We start from the raw sequence: 26,439 nt of genomic DNA, 5'->3' as shown, positions 1-26,439 counted from the left end.
GGCTCCTCCCCTGGACTACAGTGCGCATGGGCATCGACTCCATCCCCAGATTGTTTTTTTCCGCCATTGGGTTCGGATGCATATTTGATCACTCAAGTTCGGATTCGATAAAAACTTTCTTTTCAGCCCACTGGCCTTTCCTATATCGTCGGTATTGTCTTGCGTTCGGTGCCCAGCTCTGTTCCGGCTCAGTTCCCGAGTCGGACATCCAGAGGAGTCGCGTGGCTCTTCGGTGCTCGAGGCCCAGTCAACACAACGAGACTTATTCGACAACACATCATGGAACGGAGCCCGTTCAAGAGGTGCCCCGTGTGCAACTCCAAGTATCCCCACATCGACGTCCACCCGGTGTGCAACAAGTGCCTGTCGCCGGATCACGATGAAGCCAACTGTATGGCTTGTTCTCGTTTTCGCTCCAAGAAGACGATTCGACTTTGGCGCGCCAGGAGGCCCAGCAGTCGGCACCTGACCCGGTGAACATTTTCGATGCCGAGGGAGAGGAAGCAGACGAGCAGGAAGTTCTAGAGCCGATTTCCATTCCAGCGGCAGAGATCGACCCCAACTACGACGCAGACGTAGAAATGCTCGATACTGAATACGTCGTCGACGAGGTAGGAGACGACGATGGGGCCACGGAAGATAGCTCAGACGAAGAGCTATGCCCCGTTCGGACATTAACTAAGGCTCAGGTCGAGGGATCGCCACGTGGCCTTACCCAAGATCTTACACCTAAGTCCACGGTCTCCCGGCTACGGACACTTCTGCGGAGCGGCCATTAGTCAAATCGAAACCGAAAGAGAAAGCTTCGGTCTCGAAAGACGCTTCTACGGAGCCGCCATTGGTCAAATCGAAACCAAAGGTACAAGCTTCGGTCTCGACAAAACCGAAAGTGATAGAGGCGCCGTCGAAACAGAAAGCGCCTGTCGCCTTGGTCGGCTCCATGTCTTCGGACCTGTCGGTGCAGACGAAGCCAAAGAAGGTTGTCGAATCGGTGAAGTCGCTCAAGGGCGTCGAGCCGAAGACTGGGGCACCGACAGCGCTTGCCAAAGCCGCCGACCCGAAGCCGTCGGCGCCAAAGGCCGTCGACACAGTCAAAGGACTCGGAGCTCCAAAAGCTGTCGATCCTACCCTTCGGTCCGAAAAGGCCAAGAGTACTGCTACCCTCGAGTCCGCTCATGGTAGTGGCTCGAGAGCACCAGTTGAGTCGACGAAACCGTCCGCATCCTTCACGAAGCAGGTGTCGGACTCGTTGCAGCGCATTAAGGACAAGGCTTCCGCGGTCGATCCGAAGGATACTTCCACCCCGAAGCCAGCCACCAAACCGCACAAGTCAACGGCGCCAATTCAGTTCACGCTGCCGCCTAAAGTGGCGCCGAAGGCGTTCGCGCCCAAGAAGGTCGTCGAGGCGTCCATGACGGTGTCCACCGGGCCGAAGCCTACCCCTGCAGTTGTAGGCACAAAGCATCGACAACCCCTACTCGAGGAGCAGTCGGAACAATTTATCGACGCCAACACCGGTAAACTTTCCATTTACAAGCGAAAGATCACACCAGCACAGCCTATGGAGTCCTACACAATTCCTTTGAAGAAGAAAAAGGATTCCACTGATTCCCCAGTTCTTGTTGAACTGATTAATCCACGTGCTCAGGACACTGCTCCAATCTCGCCCACTTACTCGGATGTGGAGGCTGGGGAAGGTGACTATGAGGAATACAACTACCCTGCCGACACTGATCCTGAAGATCAGCATGACACATTGGCAGATGCTGCAGACCCAGGGGATCAACAAACTGCCCCGGACACTCAAGTGTATGCTGTCAAAACCTCCCCTACTGAGGATTCTGCGGCATTTAATGCGCTTATTGAGAGGGCAGCCAAGAATCATGACGTCCAGCTTCATGCTGACCCTATTGATGTAGACTTTCTGTTTGACACCTTTTCCACCTCTGAAAAGACCGTTAAGACTCTGCCAATGCTGAAGGGTGTCTTGAAACATGCTGCAGACATTTTTAAAGAAACCCCACGTGCCAGGGTTATAAACCCCAGAATTGAAAAAAAAATACAAGCCGGCACCTGGCGACCCTACCTACATCAAGGGCCAGTTGCCGTTGGACTCGCTAGTTGTTTCTAATGCCCGGAAGTGGGCAAATTCACAAGCTACTGGTGATGCTCCTCCCCCTGACAAGGAATCTAAGGTGCTAGAAGCATCAGGGAAGAGGGTGGTGGCTCAAGCGGCCAATATTTGGCGCATTTCTAACACGCAGGCACTCTTGGCCAGATATGACAGGGCACATTATGATACACTTGAAACCCTGTTACAACGCTTGCCAGACGAATATAAGGAGGCAGCAGAGATGCTCATTCAGGAAGGGAAACTCATCTCAAATGCTTCTATTAAGTGTGCACTGAACGCTGCGGACACCGCGGCCAGGGCCATTAACACCAGTGTAATGTTGCGGCGTCAGGCCTGGCTCAGAATCTCCGGGTTCAAACCGGAGATACAAACCACCATCCTAAATCAGCCTGTGAACCCTGATCACTTATTTGGACCTGAGGTGGACACCACCCTGGAAAAAATCAAAAAAGACACCGAGACTGCAAAGTCTATGGGGGCTCTCCAGTCCCAGCAGTTCAGGGGTAGTACCTTTCGTCGCTCAAGCAATAGAGGTGTTTCCAGAGGTCAAATGTCCCAGCAAACACAGTACACTAAGAGTGGTGCGCAAACCTCATACAACAAACAGAGTAGAGGTGGCTATCGCGGAAACAGCGCCAAGGGCAGAGGTTGTGGAAACAACAACTCCCAAGCCTCCGCCGCGAACAAACAGTGACACCTTGTCACTGCCCCCCGACCATACAACACCAGTCGGGGGGAGACTCCAACAGTTCCTGCCAGTCTGGAAATCCATCACCACAGACGGGTGGGTCAGAAAGCTTATCCAGTACGGTTATTGTCTGGAGTTGACATCCACTCCACCCAACATACCCCCAAAACACCGTCCTATGTCCACAGAGCATTTGCACTTATTGCAGCAAGAGGTACTCGTCATGCTGCAAAAAGGGGCAATCGAGATCGTACCAGTGGAACAAAGAGGCACAGGAGTGTACTCCCTGTACTTCTTAATCCCAAAGAAAGACGGGTCCCTCAGACCCATCCTGGACCTCAGACCCCTAAACCTATACATTCTATCAGAACACTTTCATATGCTCACACTGCAGCAGGTTCTTCCGTTGCTCAATCAGGGGGATTTCCTCGCAACATTAGATCTAAAAGATGCATATTTTCACATTCCGCTACATCCGTCACACAGAAAATACCTCAGATTCACCATTCAGAATCAGCATTACCAATTCAAAGTCCTCCCTTTCGGAGTGACTACAGCGCCCAGGGTGTTCACAAAGTGCCTGGCGACAGTGGCTGCGCACCTCAGGAGACAAAACGTTCACGTCTACCCTTATTTGGACAACTGGCTTGTCCAAGCGAAGTCGGCCCAGCAGTGCGCTGCCAGCATGTCCCACACCATTCACCTTCTTCACGATCTGGGATTCTCACTGAATTACCCAAAGTCGCACCTTCAGCCAGCCCATGTGCGGCAGTATCTAGGCGCAACAATAAACACTCTGGCAGCCACAGCACAGCCGAATTCTGTGAGGATCAACAGCATTCAATTGCTGATACAGAAGTTCAGGCCGCAACACTCGCTCCCCGCACGAGTGTTCATGCAGTTGATAGGCATGATGGCCTCCTGCATCTTCATAGTCCCGCACGCGAGACTACATATGCGTCCGCTTCAAGAGTGCTTAGCACGTCAGTGGAATCAGGCTCACGGACAGTTAAAAGACCTAGTGTTGGCGACCGGTCGTGCATACAACTCTCTGCATTGGTGGAATCCACACAACCTTTGCAAGGGACGACCGTTCCAGGAGCCTGTGCCACAGATCATACTAACAACGGACGCATCTCTCCAGGGTTGGGGAGCTCATGTGCTCCACTATACGGTGCAGGGACTATTGGCAACGCAGCAAAAGAAGATGCACATCAACCACCTAGAGCTGATGGCAATTTTCATGGCACTGAAGGCATTCAAGGTACATCTGTGCAACAAGGTCGTGTTGATCCGGACGGACAACATGACGGCCATGTACTACATTCAGAAGCAGGGAGGTACACACTCTCCACAGTTGTCTCATCTGGCTCAAAGCATGTGGAAGTGGGCCATACAGAGGAACATCTTCCTCTTGGCGGAACACGTCCCCGGCAAGGACAATCAGATGGCGGATCTGCTCAGCAGGTACAGCCACCAAATGCACGAGTGGGAGATACATCCATCAGTACTCCGCCCGTACTTCCAGCAGTGGGGTCATCCAGAGATCGACCTGTTCGCCACAAGGGAAAACGCAAAATGCCAAAGCTTTGCCGCCAGGTTCCCGCACCCACAGTCGCAGGGCAATGCGATATGGATGAACTGGTCAGGCAAATTTGCGTACGCTTTTCCCCCAGCACCTCTAATACCGCTGGTGGCACGAAAGCTAAAGCAACATTCGATGACGCTCATCCTGGTTGCTCCAACGTGGGCACGCCAACCATGGTACACCACGTTTCTAGAACTTTCCGTGGTACCGCATCAAAGGCTGCACCTCACACCCAGACTTTTGACGCAGAGCCATGGCGACATTCAGCACCCAGATCCGCAACAGCTCAACCTGGCGATCTGGCTCCTGAGGTCTTAGAGTTTGGCTACCTCAACTTGCCTCCTGACTGCATGGATATCATACGGGAGGCCAGGAAGCCCACCACCAGAGCATGCTACGCAGCCAAATGGAAGCGGTTTGTCATTTATTGCGTAGACCACAACATTGACCCGCCTGACGCGTCCACGCACAACATCATTTGTTATCTGTTACATCTTTACAAATGCAATCTGGCATATGCTTCCATTCGAATTCATTTATCCGCCATAGCGGCTTATCTGCAAAACAGGCAGCATCTCTCCCTTTTTAGAGTGCCTGCCATTAAAGCTTTTCTTGAGGGGCTCAAACGAGTCATTCCTCCCAGGACCCCGCCTGCTCCTGAATGGAATCTTAATGTGGTCCTCACCCGACTGATGGGTCCACCTTTTGAGCCTCTACATTCTTGCGAGATTCAGTTCTTAACATGGAAAGTGGCTTTCTTGATAGCCATTACGTCACTGCGACGTGTTAGTGAGCTCCAGGCGCTCACTGTACAGGAGCCATTCATTCAAATTCACTCCAACAGGGTGGTGCTGCGCACTAACCCTAAATTTCTTCCAAAGGTGGTTTCACAGTTCCATGTCAATCAAACTATTGAACTGCCTGTGTTCTTTCAAAATTCTGAGTCGGTGGCAGAAAGAATGCTCCACACTCTTGACGTCAAAAGGGCTTTGATGTACTACATTGATAGGACCAAAGATTTTAGGAAGACGAAACAACTCTTTGTTGCCTTCTCCGCACAACACAAGGGCAACCCCATTTCCAAAGCCGGTATAGCCAGGTGGATCGTTAAGTGTATTCAAATTTGCTATCACAAGGCTAAGAGCACTTTAACAATCCCCCCAAGGGCCCACTCCACCCGCAAGTTTGGGGGCCTCCATGGCTTTCCTTGGAAATATCCCTTTAGAAGACATTTGTAGAGCAGCCACATGGTCTACCCCACACACATTTACAAAACACTACTGTGTAGATGTGCACTCCAAGCAGCAAGCGGCTGTAGGGCAGGCTGTTCTAAAAACACTTTTTCAAACGTCTGCAGCTGGCACAGGCGGCCGCCGCTAATGGAGGGAGTGCTGTATATTCTATGCTATAGATATGAATTCAGCAGCCCACATGCCTCGAACTGAATATGCTACTTACCAGTATGCATCTGTTCTTGGCATGTAGGGCTGCTGACATTCATATCGCCCACCCTCCTCCCCGGCGCCTGTAGCGGCTGCAGAATTTACACTGACTCTTAGACATGGTCGTCACTCACACTGTTACACTCCATCTTCGCCACAATGGCTAAAAACAATCTGGGGATGGAGTCGATGCCCATGCACACTGTAGTCCAGGGGAGGAGCCACCTATCTCGTGATACTTCGAAGACTCTTCCAGGACAACAATGTGCAATCATCCGGACCCAACACTAGGTGGCGATCTATGCTATAGATATGAATGTCAGCAGCCCTACATGCCAAGAACAGATGCATACTGGTAAGTAGCATATTCATTCTGGCCCATTCTAGACTTTCTCAATTTATGCAAGTTGATTTATCTAATATATTTAGCTCTCAAATGAGCTTGAGTTCATTCGACAAGCTCTGCAATACATGAACCCTATTTCCTTCCCGCTCTTTACTCCCTCTCATCTTCTTCAGGCTTCTGTGGTAGGTTGTGCATTGCAAATGTCCAAAATAAATGTAACAATTTCACACTGACCTTTGCATCTACTTCCCATAAGGGAGTTCTTGCCAAATAACATACACTTGCTTATTTTCAAGCATGTACAGGCATGGTAGATTCAGTCCTCACATTCATGGTCTAGTAGATTGTTGTTTGATGCATCCATGTTTTTTGTAAGTGGATGGTGGCGGAAACAGATCAGACTCTGGGGATGATTAGAACCCAGATGTACAATATAAATATCTCCGATTTCTTCCAAGTCAACTTCCAACTCTGTTGCATGCCCCTTCAAGAGTCTGACCCTCAAACTTTTTACTATCATTTATTTGACGCTATTCTGCTGTTGAGTCCTCTGCAGCACCGTATCTGGCTTAGACCAGAAGATGACAATATGTTACACATCCGTGTGCAAGATATTTTTGCAAATAAAATTCTATCTCCCCTGTTCTCTAAACAAACGTTTTCCTATTGACCAGCACAACCAACGTGTTCTACGAACGTAAACATAGCAGGCCTCACTTCCTGTTTTACAGATAATCTTCGAGATTTTGGAATGTCCTATGTGGCACAGCACCTTTCGTGTTCTATTTCATGATGGAGAGAAGCATTTGGAGTCAAGTAGTTTACAACATATCACACTGTATGGTCATATGGCCTTGTCTAGAGTTCACCTTTGTTTCTGGATGACCTAATCTTCATCAATTGGTTGGTAACTTTCTGTGTTTATTTCGGTCATTCAGAGTGATTAAGAGTATTAGGAAGAACTACAGGAGCAGTTATAACGGCTCTGTGATTTTGAATGCCCATGCATTCTTTGAATCTGCAATTGACATAAAGCCCATAGAGTCCAATTCCTTTTTTGAGTAGGCCCAACACCATTTTAGGTAACAGGAGTCGCAATATTCCAACTTTTATGCAGAATCATTGCCATGTCTGCCACTGTTGCAGATGTAGTATGACCTTATTTTTCTAAGAACCCTGAAAGTGTCAAGCCATTCGGCTCATGACATAGATATATAGCAGCTGATAGGACATCAGTCTTGGACACGTGTACTTATCACCATGCTAATATCAAATGAGAACAAATATAGACATAGATAAAAGTGGTAGTCTGAAATGATGTCCTTTATCCTTAAATTTTCATAAGGAAACATCTGGGACATACACCTTGTTGCACATAATCTATGTCAGACATTCCTAAACCTATATCAGAAATTCCAATCTCTGATAAGATATACTATGGAATGGCTGCCACTTGTCTGGATAGGTCCTTTGCCCAGATAATCGCACAAGATTCTGTCAGAGACTGTTATATCTACAGGCACTAAGAAGATGCTGCAAGTACCCTGATGCTGATAAAGCCGAGTCCCAGAGGAAGGTCGTTACCTCAGCATATGTTTGCCCTTCGCAGGGAACACGGCCTTCATCCCTCTGCTGATACGTTCCTCCAGGAGCAAAGGGGATCTGCTACTGAAACCGGCTCGTTTCTGTAAGAAATAAACTTATGACCGAGCATTCTCAGGGGCAGCACCGAGAATTTGGAACGCCCTCCCCCTCGACATGAGAAGAAGTCCATCCATCGCAACATTCAAAAAGGAAGCAAAATTGTTTTATATGAGGAAATGTATCCCCTAATACCTTACAGCTGAACAATCTATATGTCATTCTGTCATGCTGTTCGAACGTTCAGGCAACCAGCTCACTGTACAATTTTGGACTTGTATATTCGTTTTTGTCTTATTGTGTTGTATAGTTCCAGAGGCATTATGGTAATCTACCTGTTGAACACTATATATGTAGTTATACCTTACGGAAGTGTAAATGTCGCAAACCAGTAATGTCTCGTAATATGTAAGGGTCGGTGTGTTGTAAAGCGCTCTGACACCCTGTGCAGGGTCATGTTCGCGCTATAGAAAACACTAAAAATAAATAAAATTATGACAGCTTTTGCTGTCAATAGAGTATGCAGTGTATTGCTTCCTCCTAAGAAACTCTAGACTGCTAGTTGTTCTACTCTCCATGATCTTAGTGTAGCGCATGGACGAAGGTGGTAGGGTGTTAGGGTTTAGGTGACATTTTAACAATGTTAGAAATTTGTATTTTAACTTGTTGCTCACATCGTGCCTTTTTGCTGTTTTTATGATATCCTGTGTAGGTATTTTGTATCTTCTGAAGAACAGGGTCACCCTGTTGTAATAAATGCTTTTAGTTAAGCGTCTATTCTTCTTAGTGCAGTGTGTGTTATATTGTGAATAATTAAATTGGTTTATTTCTGTTACCATGGTGCCTTTAATCCCATTACAGAGATTGCTAGTAACCCAAAAGCAATAACTCTACTTCAACAGTGTTTTGGTGGGGTTCTAGAGGGCTACAATAATCAGTCTTTCACCTTGAGCGCTGGTGCATTAAACAGAGTTCACCTGTGTGACCCATGGGTCGGTAAGCAAACCTTGTAGAACTATGCCAAAGTCATAGTTTATGTAACACAGTTTCTGATAGTAGAGGTCACTAAGTCTAGACTAGAGGTGAGTATATGCTCTAGGGACAAACTATCCTGCACTTTTTTCATCTTAAAGCCACAAGAGAATGGCACAAACATATGTTTCACGTTTGGCTCTATACTGTCATAAACAAAAAAGAAATGAAATAAATATTTTTGTTAAACTCCTATTTTCGCATGGCTTACATCCATGTACCCAATTTCTACTCATTGTAACATTGTGCTTTTCTCCTTGGCCCCAGCTGTTTAGGCCAGTGGTTCTTAACTTGTTGTCTGGGGTCCCCTCGGGTCTGCGAAACCTACTTAAGAGGTCCAGGACTGCTTAGAAAATTAACTAATAGTAACAGATTACTAAAGTCTATGTAAACATTAAGCACGATGAACAGTCGTAACATTTTAAAACATTCTGTAGATGTGAAGACATTTGAAATTGGAAGCTAAAAATGAAGGTAGTGTCCTCAGATTGATTTATGGGAGCGGTGGAAGAGCACCAAACAGAATATAGCATCGGGCGGTCAGTGGCCTCAATTGAATTTAGAAAAGCTCCAACTTTCCCATTCAGATTACGTTTTTTGTATTTTTGTGTATTAAATAAAATATTTCATAATTTCTATATATGTTTGATGTATACTTGTTTCTGTGTTTTTTATGTATTGTTTTGCTGTTCAAATTATCGAAAATACTTGCCCTGGAGTCACTGGCTTTCCGTAATTACTCGGGCCCCCAGTTTCCAATTATGATTCACTGCGGGGTCCAGTAATAATTAAGTGGGGATACACGGAAGTAAAAATCCAAACAGTGGTATTGAATTTGTAGACCCAAACACAATTTATAGGTGATGTAGTTAGCATATCATTTTATTAATTTAATTTAAAATATTTCTTCATATTTTTCATATCTTGCGTCTCACTTTTTTAATATTAAGCTTTTACGCGACATTAAAAAAATAAAAATGAATAGACTTTTCAGCGTGTGTGTCCTAACTGCTGTGTTTCCTTTAGGGTAAAAAGAATGAGTTTGTTTCAACAACGCCTCACCGACTGAGAAAGCGCCTAACAGGTGTGTACCAGAAAAACGCACTACAGAGTTTATTAAGCTGTAGCGGTCTTATGATACTTGTTATGGGTTTTCTTTTGTTTAAATATACAATTTACAAATGTAGTTAAGATGGTTGTGCTGTGCATTTTCAACAGGTATGAGCCTGAGCTCTGTTCTTTGTGATGAGCACAGTTACAGAGTTGTGATGAGACCTAAGCTATGAAAGGATGTCTCTACTTCTGGGAGGATAGCTCCCAGGGAGCAATGCTTGCTGGGCTGCCCTGGGTGGTGGAGGGGGGGCAGAGAATGTCTTTTGATTTCCTCCTCAGCTAGCAAAGGATGCACTCTAGAATCTTGCACAGAAGCTTAAAGTAATGGCCCTAAAGATTTATAGAATGCTGGACGTTATAGGTCGTATCAAAGCCCAGTAGATTAAAAAAAATCATGGTGCCAGAACACTTTTCATCCACAGCATGAGTTATTTGTTAATTCTATGCCAAAGCAGAAGGTAGTTGATGATGCTGTAGGGAACTCCTTGATCCTAATCACCTTCTCTGTGTCCTATCAATTGTAGAATTCTCTGTAAATGCCCTCCAGCACTCCGCGCCAGGCATTACCTCCTTTCATACCTTCTTCTAGGTAGAACACAAAGGGAGAGGGAGCTATCCGGGACGCCCGCCCTTTCTAATATTAAGATAGGAAGTACAAGAGAAGAGGGCGGGGTGGAGGGTGTGGGGGGGGGGGGGGGGGCAGGCAAAGGTGCCAAGAAAACAAGGAGAAAGAAACGTACACCAGTAAGACCCAATATTTAAAAAACAGTAACTAGAGAGCCAAGGGCACTTAAGAGGAAACCCAGGAATGTAGCGTGAGGGGCATAGAGTAGGACATAAAGGAATGCATCCCACATTATGTGTAGTTCAAACATAGCCTAAAGGTAGAGGAGTGCTGTAGAAGGTAAAAGCCAAAGATACAGTCAATGGATAATTGGAGAGGGAACGCGTGTTCTAGGAGTGGAGGTGGACTCTTACTTTGTGTTATAGTGTGTGTTTTTTAAAGAGCTGTGTCTTAACCTCAATCTTAAATTGAAACATGGTTGGGGCAATCTTGATGGATACAGGGATGTTGTTTCAGATCGAGGGTGCATAAATGGAGAACGCCTGTTTTTCTCTTTTTTATTTTTTTTGCATATCTTTGTCTCCTATCTGATGGTGTTCTGACTGTGGGTGTACCAAAAGCCATCAGAGGTGGCTAGCTTGTCAGCAAAATGGGCAGTTGTTGATGGCTTTGTATATGATGCACATGGCTTTGAAGAGGGTGGGGGCTGTGTGGGTGCTGACAACAAGTGAATTACGGTAAGATTGGTCCAGTCTCCTCAGGCCCTTGATAAGATAAGATGTGGTGTGGTGTGTACGATAGTTGTACAGGGAGCTGAGTTGGAGTCTGAGAGACCATGGAGCAGGGCCACAGGGGCTTAAACAGTAGTTCTGAAGTTGCTCACTATATATTATTCTATTTTATTGTCAGTAATTTCGAGACCTATAGGATTATGTTTTTGGGAGAAGTATAAATTAATGTGCTGTGCAGGATAGTATTAGTGGTGAGAAAAAAGTCAATCTGTGTGTATTTTATATCCAGATAAGATAAACATGTATGTCCTGAATCACATTTCAACACACATCCCTATCCTATTAGTGTGTTCCCCTAGATGCTTTCAGCCATCTAACCTAAAATGACTGTATGATTTCATTAAGCTTTATTATTCCAGTCCTTGGATAGTTTCTCCGCATACATTATGGTGTAATTGGATCAGCTGTCAGAATTCAGTACTTCAGCATCTCCTCTCAGCAACCTACCCAATGTCAAATCCCAACCCCTGCACCAGTACCTTATATACCGTATTTGTTAATTGTGACTTATGGGACTGGGATGGGTCACTTGTTCTTGGCTATTGCTTTGATATGAACATTTCCAAACAATGCTGCTTCATAGAAGCCTACGGAAGCTAATGCTACTTTTAGCTCAAGTCAGATCTATGCAGGTTCATCTTTCCCCTGCAGATGTGATTATAACACATGAACCAGAGAAGTGGTCAGTTTTCCTTCTGTCATGTGAGCTTGAATGGTGACCAAAACATGGAGTTTCTTTACACAAAAAACATGGCAGTCAAGCACACGTTTGTTAATTTAAGCATGTAAACAGTTATTGCATTTTCCTAGGCAATATGCTGATACGGACATTCTCTTATGTTTAATGCATTCTTATGACATGCCATCAGGTCGGTCTTGCATGTACCATGCATTATTAGCATACAAAAGCCCATCAGTGGTTCTAATACACAACTATCCACATGCATAATAGACTTTAAACCTGACAAAGTGTAGTTGTGGTCTGGTTTATGTTATACGATACACAGATGACAAAGTCCTTTTCAATATAACAAGCATTGGGTTACAGCACATGCTGACAAGTGTTGGATGTGTCATACTCCCAAAAGTAACTGGTGATTAATAATTCAAAGTGTATTGTACTTATCTAAAAAAAAATTAAAAAAAAGTCCCAAGAAAAGGATTTTTATTTTTACTGTTCACAACAAGATCTGGAGATTAAGTTAGACTCTTCATGCAGTTACTTAGGAGTAGTATTTCACAAAAGTGGAGCCATCAGGATCATATGCTAACCCTAAAACCTACGGTAGCATAGCTTATTGTTTCTATCCCTGATAGTTTAATTTTTACCTCTGTGTGTAAAACCCTTTGAGACTCTGTCACCGAAGACTCTACTTAAAGATATTTTTGTTCAATTTATACCAGTGCTAAAGCGTGGGCTACCGGATTATCCAGGGTTTATAGTGCCTAAATAGTTGCATTCCAGTTCGTCTTATCCAGAGATAAAATGTATTTACTTATGTTATGTCAGTTTGTATAACGCACTAATCATCCGTGAGGGTATCTATGCGTTTGAGAAGGTGTGTAGGCACATGTAGTCCCCTTAGAGTTATTCAAAGAGCCAAGTCTTCAGGTTCCTGCTGCAGTCCAGAAATGAGTAGCAGGCTCTGATGTGTTGTGGGTGATTGTTCCATGTTTTGGGTGTGATGTACTTGAACAAGCAGCTTCCTGCTCTCCTTCTGTGAATGCGGATGTGTGCGAATGAGAGAGGCTGAGCTTAAATGTCTGGCAGGCCGGCTGAAAGTGTATGCAGCTGTTCGGGGTATGCTGCACAGTGGTTTCTTTTTGTCCTCATATGTTTCATCAGTATAAATATGGAGAAAGAAGAGATTACCGACCAATTTTTTTACTGTCCAGACAAAGCAATACCCACTCTCTCCACTCTGGAGGCGATGGTGACCATCACTGGACTTCTCTACAGGTTTGGGTTACTCTTTTCTCCTATATTACAGGTTCTTGCTTAGATTCTCCTTCTAGGTTCACCAATCCGTCTTGATGAATCTCCTAGATTGTTGAGAATATCCTGTGTTTACTGATGCTTAATCATTGGATTAGTAGTAGTTACTTTTTCCAATTAGAAATTAACTAAAGCTATACAATACATGTTTTATAAAGCGGGGTACCAATACTACTCCAATAAGATTATGAAAATTCATATTAATATCAAATAAATTCCCACTGGTGAAAAGTAAAAGTATAAAGAGGAAGAAATATTTAGACTACTGTGCGGGGCAAGCAGTCTCAATCCAGTTATCCCAAATACTCCAGTGCTTCGTTCTCTTATAAGAGCGCGTTTCTCTATCCGTTTTGGCTATTCTGTGGATCAAATCTATCCATTCAGATTCTAAGAGTGAAATAGGTAAGATCCACTTAATACACAATTCTCTACGAGCTAATAAGATTAAAATAAATATAAGAGCCTTAAGATGTTTAGGTATGTTACCAGCGTATTCTTCTTCTGGAATCACCCCAATTATTACCAGTGCTAGACTCCCCTTCTTGACCCACCAAACCTGACAGGACAGAACATTTGGATGGAAGGACACTACCAGAACGTGTGTTTCATCTACGTTGGGTTCACCGCACTTTTGGCACTTCCTCACCATTTGCTGGCCCGTTTTCACCAGTTTTCGGGGCATCCAATACGCCTTATGTATGGTAAAAAGGTGTTTTTTCTTTAAAGGCTCAGATTTCACACAATACCACAAAAGAGATATAGATACTTGCCTTAGTGCTTCAAGATCGAGGTCCGGTAGTTTCCTCCTTCACGTCTCCATGTGCCATGTAGTAGAATCTTCTGATGATTGTACCACTAACTAGTACCATACCGAGATCTCTTTCCGTAATCCTGGCTGTAGCGCTATTTTGACCTCCTACAGTTCGTTTTTTCGCCCTTAGTAACTGGCAATATTTAAAACGAGAGGCAGCACCTTCTGTAATCTCTTGAAAGTCTTGCCAAGATATTAGCTGAATGCCATCCAATAACTGACCCCATCTACAAATTCCCTTTTCCCTTATCGGGATCGCTAAAGAGTCTTGCAGACATGTAGGAGTTCCTAGGGACCTCCATATTGGCGCCTGGTGGCTGTAATATGGAATCTGTAGCATCTTCCTAATTTGGTACTACAGTTTACAGCCCCAATGAAGAGACTTTAGTCTAAATTTGTTTGAAAAATGTAGGGTCTACGAACTTATAGAGAAAGTGGTTAGCTAAGTCTGGTGGACCATATGTCAGCGCACGAAACATAGGAGTGAAATTATTGGAGTCCTTTAATAACTGTCTAAAAATTTTCAAATGAAAGGCTCTCTGATATTGTAGAAGATCTGGGCTTGCTATACCCCCATTTTCCTTTTTTTCCCTGCATTTCCTCCATGCAATTCTGGGCCTTTTTTCCCCAGATGAAGCTGGAAAAGACTCCTTGAACTTTCCATTCGGTCTTGAATTCTAGCGGAATTGTATTGAAAATATATGTATATTTTGGGTAAAATGGATGTATGACGTTACAACACATACTTTTACAACGCATACCTTTACAACGCATTTTTTACAACGCAAAATCCATTACAACGCATGCCATTACAACGAATTTTTAAAAACTACCTTTACAACGCATTTCATTACAACGCATACTACCTTTACAACGCATACCATTACATTGCATGTATGGTAAGTATTGGATAGTGTAGGGGTAAACATTACTATTCTAACTCCAGGGGGGGGGGTGCAACAGTAGGGTAAGTATTGGATAGTGTAGGGGTAAAAATTACTATTCTAACTCCAGGGGATGCAACCGTAGGGTAAGTGTTGGATAATGTAAGGGTACTATGCGTTGTAATGTTATGCGTTGTAATGGTATGCGTTGTAATGACGTGTTGTAGTGGTATGCGTTGTAATGGTTGCGTTGTAATGGCATGCGATGTAATGGATGTTGCGTTGTAAAAGTTTCATTGTAATGGTAGTGCGTTGTAAACGTTGCGTTGTAAATGTTGTTTCCCAGGTAAAATAGACATCTTTAGTAGGTTTGATTTACCCAGAAAGGATAAACGTAAAGAGTCCCACTGCTGCAGTTGTTTTCTTACTTTTGAGGTGAGTAGGTCAAAAATCACCTTCGCTAAGGTTTCCAGATTTTGAACCACCTCAATCCCTAGATATCTGATCTTCTTTGTAATAAGCTTACTTTGGGAAGTAGTGTTCCACTGTATAATCTCTGTTTTTGAGGGTTTTACAGCGTATTCTGATAGTTTCCCAAATTTATCTAGAGTTTCCCAAATGACCGATATTACTGGGTCAAGATAGTTGTGAAGATCATTAAATCGTCGGCGTAAAGCCCTATCTTTTTTTCCCAATCATTACATATAAATGGAGGAACATTTTTACAGGCTCTTAACTTAAGGGCCAACAGCTCGAGATATATATATTAAAGAGAATAGGGGAAAGTGGACAGCCCTGTCTGGACCCTCTTCTTATTTGTACTGTTTCAGAAAGGGAGCCATTTACTAAAACCCGGGCCATAGGATTCCTGTACAGGGCCTTAATTGCTGACCCGAACACATCCCCCCATATTAAAGCTCTGGATTACCTCATAAAAAAGGGCCAGCTAACACTGTCAAAGGCTTTTGCAGCATCACAGGTTATTATAGACAGCGGGTTTTCATGTTCGATGGCAAGATCTACTTCGCCAATTAACTTGTGGGTCAGATTCTCTAAATGCCTCCCCTTCATTAATCCCTTATGATCATTATGGATAATTGAGCCGACCATTCGCTCCAGCCTTTTATTCAGAGTCAGTGTATACATTTTGTAATCACTGTTAAGCAGTGATATCGGCCTGTATGATTCATGTACTCTAGGGTTTGGGCCAGGACTTCTTGAATTTCTTTTATCTGAATTTCTAAAGAGCTAAGTTATTTTTTCCTTTTCGTGTTTTCCCTGGTATTTTGGCCAATTGGAACACCTCAAAGATATGCTTTATACGTGTCCCAAATCTTATTTATGGGGTCCGTATCAAGATTAAAGAAAAAAAACTCTTGTCTGTTTTATCACACACTCAACTATCGAACACTCCAAAAGGAGAGATCGATTTAATGTCCAGCCCAACTCTGGAGATTTATCAATAAGCTTAAACTGTAAAAAAATTACTGAGTGGTCTGATAGGTGTTCCGGTACATGGGTAATTTTCTTGACCAACTTACTGATGTTACTGGATGTCAAGAAAATATCGATCCTAGACCGGTGCCCATGCTTTTTATTGTGAAATCCCTTATAGAGTTACTCGGCGTTCCCCCCCCCCTTTGAGTTTTTTATCCTCCATATATCTACTAGGCCAAGATCCTGGATTATTTATTTCAGTGCGGTTCTCATTTTTGAAGTTACCGTATTGAGTTTTTTTGAGGTGGTGTCCTTATCTAAGTCAAGAATAACATTAAAATCACCTCCCATGATGATTGTGTCATTAAATTCAAGTAAATGAAGCATTAGTGTACGGAGAGGTAGAGGATCATCCAGATTAGGACCATAATATGATACAAAAATTAACCATGTGCCCTTAGCTCTTGCCCTGACAATCACCCATCTACCTTGGGGGTCGACCTTAACTTCAGCGATAGTACAATCAGCTGATTTTTTAAAAATTATAGCTACCCCTTCAACTGTCACTGTATACAGTGCTCTATCCAAGTTTGAGATTTAAGAATATCAAACCTTTCCTGTTTTAATAGATGAGATTCTTGAATAAATATAACATCCACCTCCCTCAATTTCAAGTATTCCAGTATTTTATTCCTCCTTGAAGTCACTTTCAGGCCGTTCACATTCCATGATAATACTCTTAAAGAGTTGATATTATCTAACGCTGCCATGGATTATTTACAGTAGCCTTTTTGCTGTCTATTAACATTAACATGTTACATTCAACTGTCCTTAAGGAACGGTACCCCCTATAAACCAAAACAACAATGGAATAAAAGATAAACCAGGATATCTGCATCAAACATTGTAGGACATTTTTTGTTGTTGATTTTTCTCCCATTTGCTTCCTCGCCCAATGTGTGACCCAGCCTTCCCTCCCTACTAGCACGAGGTATATTGACACCTCCTATGAGCTCTCACGCCCCTTGATTGGCTGACAATTTCCCACTATTATGGTTGAGCCCTAGTCCGCTCATTAAAGGTTTTTGCATCATCTGGGTCTCTGAAAGTATACATTTTATTGTTCCTCATGACCTTTAAAGTTGCTGGGAAGTGTATATTTGTAGTGGCGCCTAGATCTCTTAAATCTTGAATATATTTTCCTAATTCTCACTGCCTATCCAAAGTCTCTCGTGAAACATCAGATCGAATCCAAAAGGACCAGTCCTCCTTCTAGTACGTTCCTAGTTTTAGGGCTGCCGCAAGAATAGTTTCTTTTAATGAGTATGTTTTAAAATCAACCCGAATCCTCCTCACTGTTTTTCTCCCGGGGCGTACGACAAAAGGATCACGGTGGACTCTATGGGGGTCTTGCTCTATAATATCAGAATCTAAGCTCGGGTTATACTCTTTTAAAAGAGTAATCACGAAGGTACATTGGGGTGAAGAGTTAGAGCAGGAGATTACTGACGAGCAATGGCGATACTGTTATGTGCAGACGCCGCAAATTTCATCTAGCTGCAGGTTGCGAGTTATACATTATAAGTTTCTGCATAGATTGTATTATACACCGGCAAAGAAATTGCGGTTCAAAATGGCAGATACCGATAGGTGCCTATGGTGTAAGCAGACTTTGCGTGGGAGTGTCCGTCTATACGGGAATACTGGGAACAAGTCCTAGCAGCTCTGGGCACAATGATTGGTCAAGTCTTGGAACGGGATCTGTTTTTAGCATTGCTGGGGTATACGGCACAGATACCTACACAGTATAGAAAATTTGTTGCTATCTCACTATTACTTGCCAAACATAGGGTGGCCTGCAGATGGGGCAGGGAGCGGACCACGAAATTTAAGGAGTGGATAGCGGACTTAACTTATTGTCAAGAACAAAACACCATGTATGCTGAATTACTGCCACTGGCCTCTAAGCCCAAAGATATTTGGGGGCCGCTGCAGGATTATCTCCGATTACAGGATGATGCGGACACAGATGACGAATTTTGCAAGGATTAATGAGTTTCATCTCTATAAATGAGTAGAATACTTGCCCTGGCCTCTGATCAAGTGTGAGTCACATATTATTTACTGTTTAGTGTCGTGTTCCTCATTGGGAGCACTATAGAGACATGCCTGTACATCTCCATTATATGCTAACTGGTTGACATATTAAGCATGGAACTGATAGGTGGAACAGCTTTGTGGTGGCTGGGTATTGTATCATTGATACACTGTTCAACATAATGTTTGTGAAATTAACTTGAAAACTTGAAAATAAAGTTTTTAAAAAAAGAGTAATCACGAAGGACTTAATATCCCCACCTTCCTTTCCCTCCGGGACATTTAAAATTCTGATATTGTTTCTTCTGGCGTTGTTTTCTAACGTCTCCAGATTGTCTCTAAGGTCTCTTTCACTTTTCTTCAGTGTCAAAATCTCTTCTTGGTTTATAACCACCTTGTTTGAGATCTCATTTTGTTTCGTTTCCATCTCCCCTACCCTTTCTACAAGACTATTGATTTTTGCCTCCATATTCTCACAATATCCTTGTATTTTCTGTTGATTGAGCTCAGATGTTGCAAACCTCTCTCTTAGCTCTGTTAGCATTACCGCCATTGTATTTTCGAGCTCTGCCAAATTCGACTCTCTACTGACTGATATGTGGGAGGCCGTAGCAGTTAATTGCCCAGAGTCACTTATTGGGTTATGGCTATTAACCTTATCAACATTATCTACTAAGGGAGAGGTGTTGTTTTCCTCAATGCTGAGTAGGGAGTCATATCTATTTTTTAGTACAAGCAGTTTAGAGGAAGGTTCCTTGGAGCCAGAACCAGAAGCCACCTTGCAGTTTATGTTTGTATTATCCAACTGGGAAGAAACAGTACTGGAATCTTCCTTTTCTTTCACTTTAAAGAACAAGCGGAGTGGGGGGTGACTTTTATTTTCCCTGGTTCCTTCTTTAACAATTTCTTTGCACTAAACTGGGTTTTAGTAGCTTCTACCACCTTTCTGCTTGCTTTTACCACATTTGGTTGCTTAACACAGGGGACTGCCTGTTTTAATTGGCCTGACTGATCTAGAGAAGCAGGAGTTATTGTTTGAGCTCTGGTGTGGGATTCTTTAGGTAACAAACTCTCCAGTACCTCTTTCCCCCAGACCCCTCTATTTCGTAGAGTGTACCTATTTATCTCGTCCTCTGGGCTTAGAAGACAATTCTGCTTCCCTTTTTAGGTTTCGACCTGGCGAAAAGCTGCGCAAGCAGCGTTTTGCGCAAGGTGAAATCTTTTGTTTAGAGTATGTGGCTTGGGAATCCGCCCTCTGTTCCATTGGCTAGCTCCATAAATGGAGGCTAGCCATTGGAACAGACATCTGTCCTTGATGGCCGGAGCAGATTCGTGGGCGTTCCCGCGATTTTTACTCATCCCACCCCTTTTCCTACGTCATCGCTGCGGTGGGTGTGTTTATTTTTTTTCTTTCTGCGGCATCCTTCCTCACACCAGCCGGACGGCTCTCCCTGTGAGGACGCAGACCTGACCCGCTCCCTACTCCGAGCCGACACAACAAACCGCCTCCTCCCCCGAAGCCTCTCCTCTCGGACTTTGCAAGCGGAGGCCCGTGTCACGGGCCGCATATCAATGGAGTGCATTCCATCAGGACCCGGACGCCCTCGGAGCTGGACTGCAGCCAGAGCAACAGGGCGCTGTGTTTAATCAATCCCCTCTTCATCGAGGTGCACAACCGGGGCTCCGGGGAAGCGGGCTTCTGAGGTGAATGGCACGAGCAGGCCTCGCTCGCCTCCTCCGAGACCTCCTCCACCTGAGCCCGCAGCTGTGCAAAGCCGCGCGGCCTGAGGCAGCAGGCATGCCAGAAATAGAGAGCCGCCAGCTGCGCGTGAGCAGCGACCCCCCGGCGAAAAAGCATGCTTCGATCCCGCCACCGCGTCGAAAGAAGCAGTCCGTGCTTGGACACGGGTGCGAGGATCGCTTCGGAGCCTATCTCTTGCCCCAACGCCGCGCTTCGGCTGCAGACTGCGAGGCGAGACCCAGCAGGAGCCCCCCCAGATATGGCCGGGAGTCCGCAAACGGTGCTGGGTAGCCTGCAGCCGGAAGCGCCTATCAACATACAGCGGCTCAGCGACTTGTTCCTATTGTAACGTACCGTTTGCTACCTCTTGTGTTTTGTTTGCTCTTTATACATGCACAATTGTCACTATTGCCCCATGTAACGTAACGTTTGCTTTTGTAACTTGCTCACTTGTAATGTTCACCACATGTAGCATTACTGTTCCTATTGTGAAGCGCTCTGACGCATGGTAAAGTCCGCGCTATATAAAAACGCATAAAAAAAATAAAAGATCATGTCCAACCTGGCCCCTGTCACCGATAGTAGTTGCGTGGTCCAAGGACACCTGGAGCAAATCAGCCGGCCGCACTGACTCGCGCCTGAGGTGCAATTTAAACAGCGGTCGAAACGTTTCTTTAACTCTTCAAAATGCGCGGTGTTGCTGCCCGGTGGAAAAGAAGGGCAGTCGGGTTAAAAAGTCTCGAATGTCTGCTTTTTGTACAACCGCCAGATGTGCAACTCTCCCCCCCCATCCCTCCCCAAGCAGATTACCTCCTACAAACACCAGCACCAACACCCCCCCCAGAGAAAGCGTGCACCATTGAGAAAAACCAGGGAGGACGAACAAATATATATTAAGCAGCGACAGCATGGGTTAATTTAATGTATTTAAGCAATACACCTCCGCCTCCTCCCCCCACACAAAACACCCTTTCTCAATCCATTTCCAAGTCATGCGCAAGTAGTTTATTGAGCCCTAGTTACACAAGCATTCTGGTAACTTTTTTCTTTTCTCCTATATAACACTAGGACTACAGGACCCATAAGGCAATGAAAAGTCACAGGAAAGATCAACCTGCTGACGTCTAATATAGGGCAGCTTGCTGAACTTCATCTGAAAATGTAGCAATGTCAATAAACTTAGGCACAATACCTTGGGTGGAAGTGCAAAGATCATTGGCAGGAGGAGCAGCGGGGTCCCGATCAGAATTACAATGCAATGGTAATCCAAATGTCCGTTTCATTTTCTGCATCATTTAACACGTACTTCACTGGCAATTTGGGTGCCGAGTTACTTGCAATGTGTTACTGTGTCATGTAAGAGTGTGTGGGTCCGTGGGAAGAAAGTGTGTGAGGTGTTGAGTGCACTTTGGTGTGTGATGTTTGTGCCCAAATGTCATCCTTTTGCATACTTTTGTTTGTCGGCCACATGGATGGGAGGGCGGGCCCCAGGGTATTCTGATGCAGACGTCCTGTTTGTGTGGAGGATGCGTAAGCCACAGGGTTGAAATTCCATGTGCTGTTTGCGTGGGGTGTGTGTGTAGTCCACTGGGTTGAATGCTTGTGTGCTGTTTGCGTGGCGGGTAAATACTCCACTGAACTGAATGCCTGTTTGCTTGGAGTCTGCATACTCCACTGGGTTGAAGTTCCATATGCGGTTAGCTTGGTCGGTGAGTACTCCACTGGTTTTAATGCCCATATGCTGTTTGCGTGGATAGTGATTACTCCACTGCATTGAATGCCTGTTTGCTGGAGGGTACATACTCCACTGGGTTGAATGCCTGTGTGCTCTTTGCGTGGCAGGTACATACTCCATCACGGCGAAAGCCTATTTTCTCTTTCCATAGTGTGTGTACTCCTGTTTGCATGGAACGTGCATACTTTACTGGGTGTGATGGCCATGCAGAGTATTGGTGTTGAGGTTATTTATGGTTGTGTGTGCCTTTTATGGGTGTGTACTTGAGTTCCCTGTGTGAGGGGGTGTGTGAGATTGTGTGTGCTGCTATTTGCTCTGTGTGAAGGTGTGATTGGTGGTGTTCAGCTCAAAGCTTATTTCCTGTACGGTGTATGCATGGTTCATGAAGTTCTATTTTACTTTCATTGTTTCAGTGTTATGTTCCTTTAGTTTGTCTGTTATGTATTCAGTTTCTTGTGTACCTTTTATGTTCTTGTACTTTATTGAGCTACTGTTCGTGCGGGGGGGGGGCGAGTGAGGGGGAGATGTGTGCTATTACCCCTGTGCCCTCAGCTCTTACCCCTCTGCCCTCAGCTCTTACCCCTGTGCCCTCAGCTCTTACCCCTCTGCCCTCAGCTCTTACCCCTCTGCCCTCAGCTCTTACCCCTCTGCCCTCAGCTCTTACCCTGCCCTGTGCCCTCAGCTCTTCCTAGGCCCTCGCTTCTGACTCCTGTGCCCTCAGCTCTTACCTCTTCCCTCAGCTCTCACCCCTCTGCCCTCAACTCTCACCCCTCTGCCCTCAGCTCTCACCCCTCTGCCCTCAGCTCTCACCCCTCTGCCCTCAGCTCTCACCCCTCTGCCCTCAGCTCTTACACCTCTGCCCTCAGCTCTTACACCTCTGCCCTCAGCTCTTACCCTGCCCTGTGCCCTCAGCTCTTACCCTGCCCTGTGCCCTCAGCTCTTACCCTGCCCTGTGCCCTCAGCTCTTCCTAGGCCCTCGCTTCTGACTCCTGTGCCCTCAGCTCTCACCCCTCTGCCCGCAGCTCTCACCCCTCTGCCCTCAGCTCTCACCCTCAGCACTCACCCCTCTGCCCTCAGCACTCACCCCTCTGCCCTCAGCTCTTACCCCTGTGCCCTCTGCCCTCACCCATGCCCTCAGCTCTGACACCTGTGCCCTGTGACCCTCACTGGTGACCATGGCCAGCATGGCGGGGGAGATCGTGGCCTTGCTGCTGGCCCTGTCGGGCTGGGTGCTGGTCTGCTCCACGCTGCCCACCGACTACTGGAAGTGTGTGGCTCTGTGCGTGTGGCTCTGTAGGTATGTATGTGTGTGGGACTCTGTGTGGGTCTGTGTGTTTGTGTGTGGCATTTGCGAGAGATTAAGCTATTGGCATTGTAAATGACAGTGCCATTTATTTATCTATTTTCAAAACCAACACAAATAAAAATGTTGTCATTTACAATGCCAATAGCTCTAACTTTTTCAAAGGCGAGACCGTTGCATTGTAAATGCTTCATTTATCTGTTTTCAAAACCAACACATAAATACAAATTTTGTCATTTACAATGCCAATAGCTATAACTTTTCCAAAGGCGAAACCATTGCATTGTAAATGTTTCGAGACCAAGTGAGTTAGGAAGGGAGCATGTATTGTATTGCACAGTCTTGAATACACTACCTCCTACAGGGACGCCTGCTGACGCTCCTCTTGATACTCTTCGGCAGGAGTAAATGCACAAGCCAGTTTTCATCGTAGTGCAAAATGATAACTGAAATAGTTGCAATACAAATCGCATTTGCGAGAGATTAAGCTATTGCCATTGTAAATGACAATGCCATTTATTTATCTGTTTTCAAAACCAACACATAAATAAAAAGTTTGTTATTCACAATGCCAATAGCTCAAACTTTTCCAAAGGCGAAACCGTTGCATTGTAAATGCTTGTTTAGGTTTCGACCTGGCGAGAGCACGCAGTGCTCCGCCCAGGCGAAAACTTTTGTCAACAGTATGGATGTTCGTCCCGCCTCTGTTTCCCATTGGCTAGCTCCATAAATGGACGCTAGCCATTGGCAAACAGAGGCGTCCGTCATCCTGCGAGGCGACTCGTGGGCGTTTCTGAGACTTTTACTCATCCGGCCCCTTTTGTCACGTCAGTGCGGCGGTGGGCGGGGTTTATTTTTTTGGTCGTCAACGTTTGTTTGGGTCATTTTGCGGCCGACCGCCGCCGGAGGAAGTCCAGGTCGGTGCCTTTCTTGCCGTTTCCGCCCCCCCTCCCGCTGTCCGTATCTTTCCCGCCCCCCTCCCGCTGTCCGTGTCTTTCCCGCTGTCCGAGTCTTTCCCGCCCCCCTCCCGCTGTCCGAGTCTTTCACGCCCCCCTTCCTCTGTCCGAGTCTTTCCCCCCCCTCCCGCTGTCCGAGCCTTTCCCGCCCCCCCCTCCCGCTGTCCGTGCCTTTCCTTGTTTTACTTCCTGTCCCTTTAACCCGGTGATCCCCGGCGCCCTGTCCCTCTGACCAGCTGCCACCCACAGAATCCGTTCACAGGCACACTGTCCCTTTAAAGCCGGGCTGCCCCCATCCCCTCTGACCAGCTGCCACCCACAGAATCCGTTCACAGGCACACTATCCCTTTAAAGCCGGGCTGCCCCCATCCCCTCTGACCAGCTGCCACCCACAGAATCCGTTCACAGGCACACTGTCCCTTTAAATCCGGGCTGCCCCCATCCCCTCTGACCAGTTGCCACCCACAGAATCCGTTCACAGGCACACTGTCCCATTAAAGCCGGGCTGCCCCCAGCCCCCCTCCTCCAGCCCGCCTGCACCTGCAGCGCACAGGCATCACCGACAGGGTGGGGGTAGCAGGGAGGGAGGACAGTAAGCAGGGAGGGCAGTAGAATGGGCCTCTGCCGAGGGTCTAAAGGCCCTGGGGACGGGGGCAGGGCGAGGACCGGGCAGCATCCATCCGAGGCGGCGCTGCATGCACCCCAGCAGGGCCCGGGGGGTCACTGAGCAGCCCCCACCTGAAGAGATCTAGGACCCCCCCCCCCAAACACCTGCAATGGGGACGCGGCATCATGAAGAAGACTCCTGTCACAGAAAGGAGCAATTTTAATGATTTCTATAGCGCCCAAAACAAGCGGAACTGTGCATTGGCGCTTTAAAAAGCACCTGTTCTCTCTGAGAAGAAGCTCTCGGGTGCAGGAGCTCCCTCTGAACGGATCGCCAAGCCCAGCCTAAGAGGAGGGAGCCCCCTCCACGCACCCGCCCATCATCCATCACTGCCAGGGAGGGAGGCTGCCGGTGATTAATGGCGGCGCTGCCACCCTGACCGATCAAACCCAGATCTTTTGACTGGGTGTGAGTGTTTGATTGGTTCAGATGCTCCGTCCATCACCACCCCCTTTTGTACCGCTTTGGCCGCCGTAAGTGTGGCAGGGTATGCTCAGACGTGAGTCCCTTGCTCACTTTGCCACTGGATTCAAGCAAGCCGGGCTGAAGACGGCTGTAATGCCAGAAACCGGTCCTCGGAAGCTTGTTTCCGGTCCAGGGAAGGCATGGCTTGGCAGTTCGGGCTGGACTGTTCCCATGAGGCACAGGGTCAGACTGATTTGCATATAGCCATGTCTGAACTGGGGTGGCAGAGTGGGCTAAAGAACGGCAATGGGTCAAACCCAGATCTTTTGACTGGGTGTGAGTGTTTGATTGGGTCAGATGCTCCGTCCATCACCACCCCCTTTTGTACCACCCTGACCGAGCGAGCAGAGCCTGGCATCAGCCCCCCCAGGAGCCATCAAGGAACCCGCTTCCCCAGCAGCAGCCCGTCCCGCTGCAGCAAAGCACCCCCTGCTGCCCCAGCCCCCACCCCTTCCTAGCTCCCCCCGCATCCGAAACCACCATCCGCTATCACCCAAGCACCCACCCAGCCACTGGGGCACCCGCTGCCCCTTTATCTGTCCTCGCTGGCCCCCAGTACCGCAGCCCTGACACCCCACAATCACCCCTCCCGCCCCAGCATCCACCATTCCCAATAGCACAACACCCACCTGTTGCCTCAGCAACCCCCCTGCCGCCGCTGCATAGAGCCCTCCCCTGACCTCTGTGACCCACCCCCTTGTCGCACCTCCCCCCCCACAATACCACCCCCACCCGCCTCGACAGAGTAAGAGCCCGGGAACGCACTCCCACCAGTGACCTGCAGGGGACCCCCAGATGTGCACTGCAGGCCCTGCGCTCATTCAGCTGTTTTACTGGAATTCGAACCTGGGACCGGCATATTACACATGCACAGATCTCCGCAGTCCGTGCATCAACCCGCTCAGCTATCTGAATTGGAATTTTTTACAAGTAGTTAGCGGACAGAGGTCCGCATCAGGTGCACAACCCACTTGGCTATCTTACCAGGACTGGAATGGTTTTACATG

The 26,439-nt window shown here is 46.4% G+C and overlaps 1 protein-coding gene across 3 annotated transcripts in view; it reads left to right on the top strand.

Annotated features, from left to right (window-relative positions):
* The window catches only part of ORC2 (origin recognition complex subunit 2), a 334,428-nt gene that overhangs the window by 156,280 nt on the left and 151,709 nt on the right, over positions 1–26,439 (top strand). For all 3 annotated transcript variants that reach the window (XM_078680185.1, XM_078680186.1, XM_078680187.1), the window contains one exon: positions 9,898–9,955. In XM_078680185.1, the coding sequence (XP_078536311.1) occupies positions 9,898–9,955 (58 nt within the window). The remainder of the gene's footprint in view (positions 1–9,897; positions 9,956–26,439) is intronic.

This window comes from Lissotriton helveticus, chromosome 3_1, assembly GCF_964261635.1.
Source record: "Lissotriton helveticus chromosome 3_1, aLisHel1.1, whole genome shotgun sequence".
Classification (NCBI taxonomy): domain Eukaryota; kingdom Metazoa; phylum Chordata; class Amphibia; order Caudata; family Salamandridae; genus Lissotriton; species Lissotriton helveticus.
Note: the sequence above shows the minus strand (reverse complement) of the source record. Positions and strands in the feature narration are given on the sequence as shown.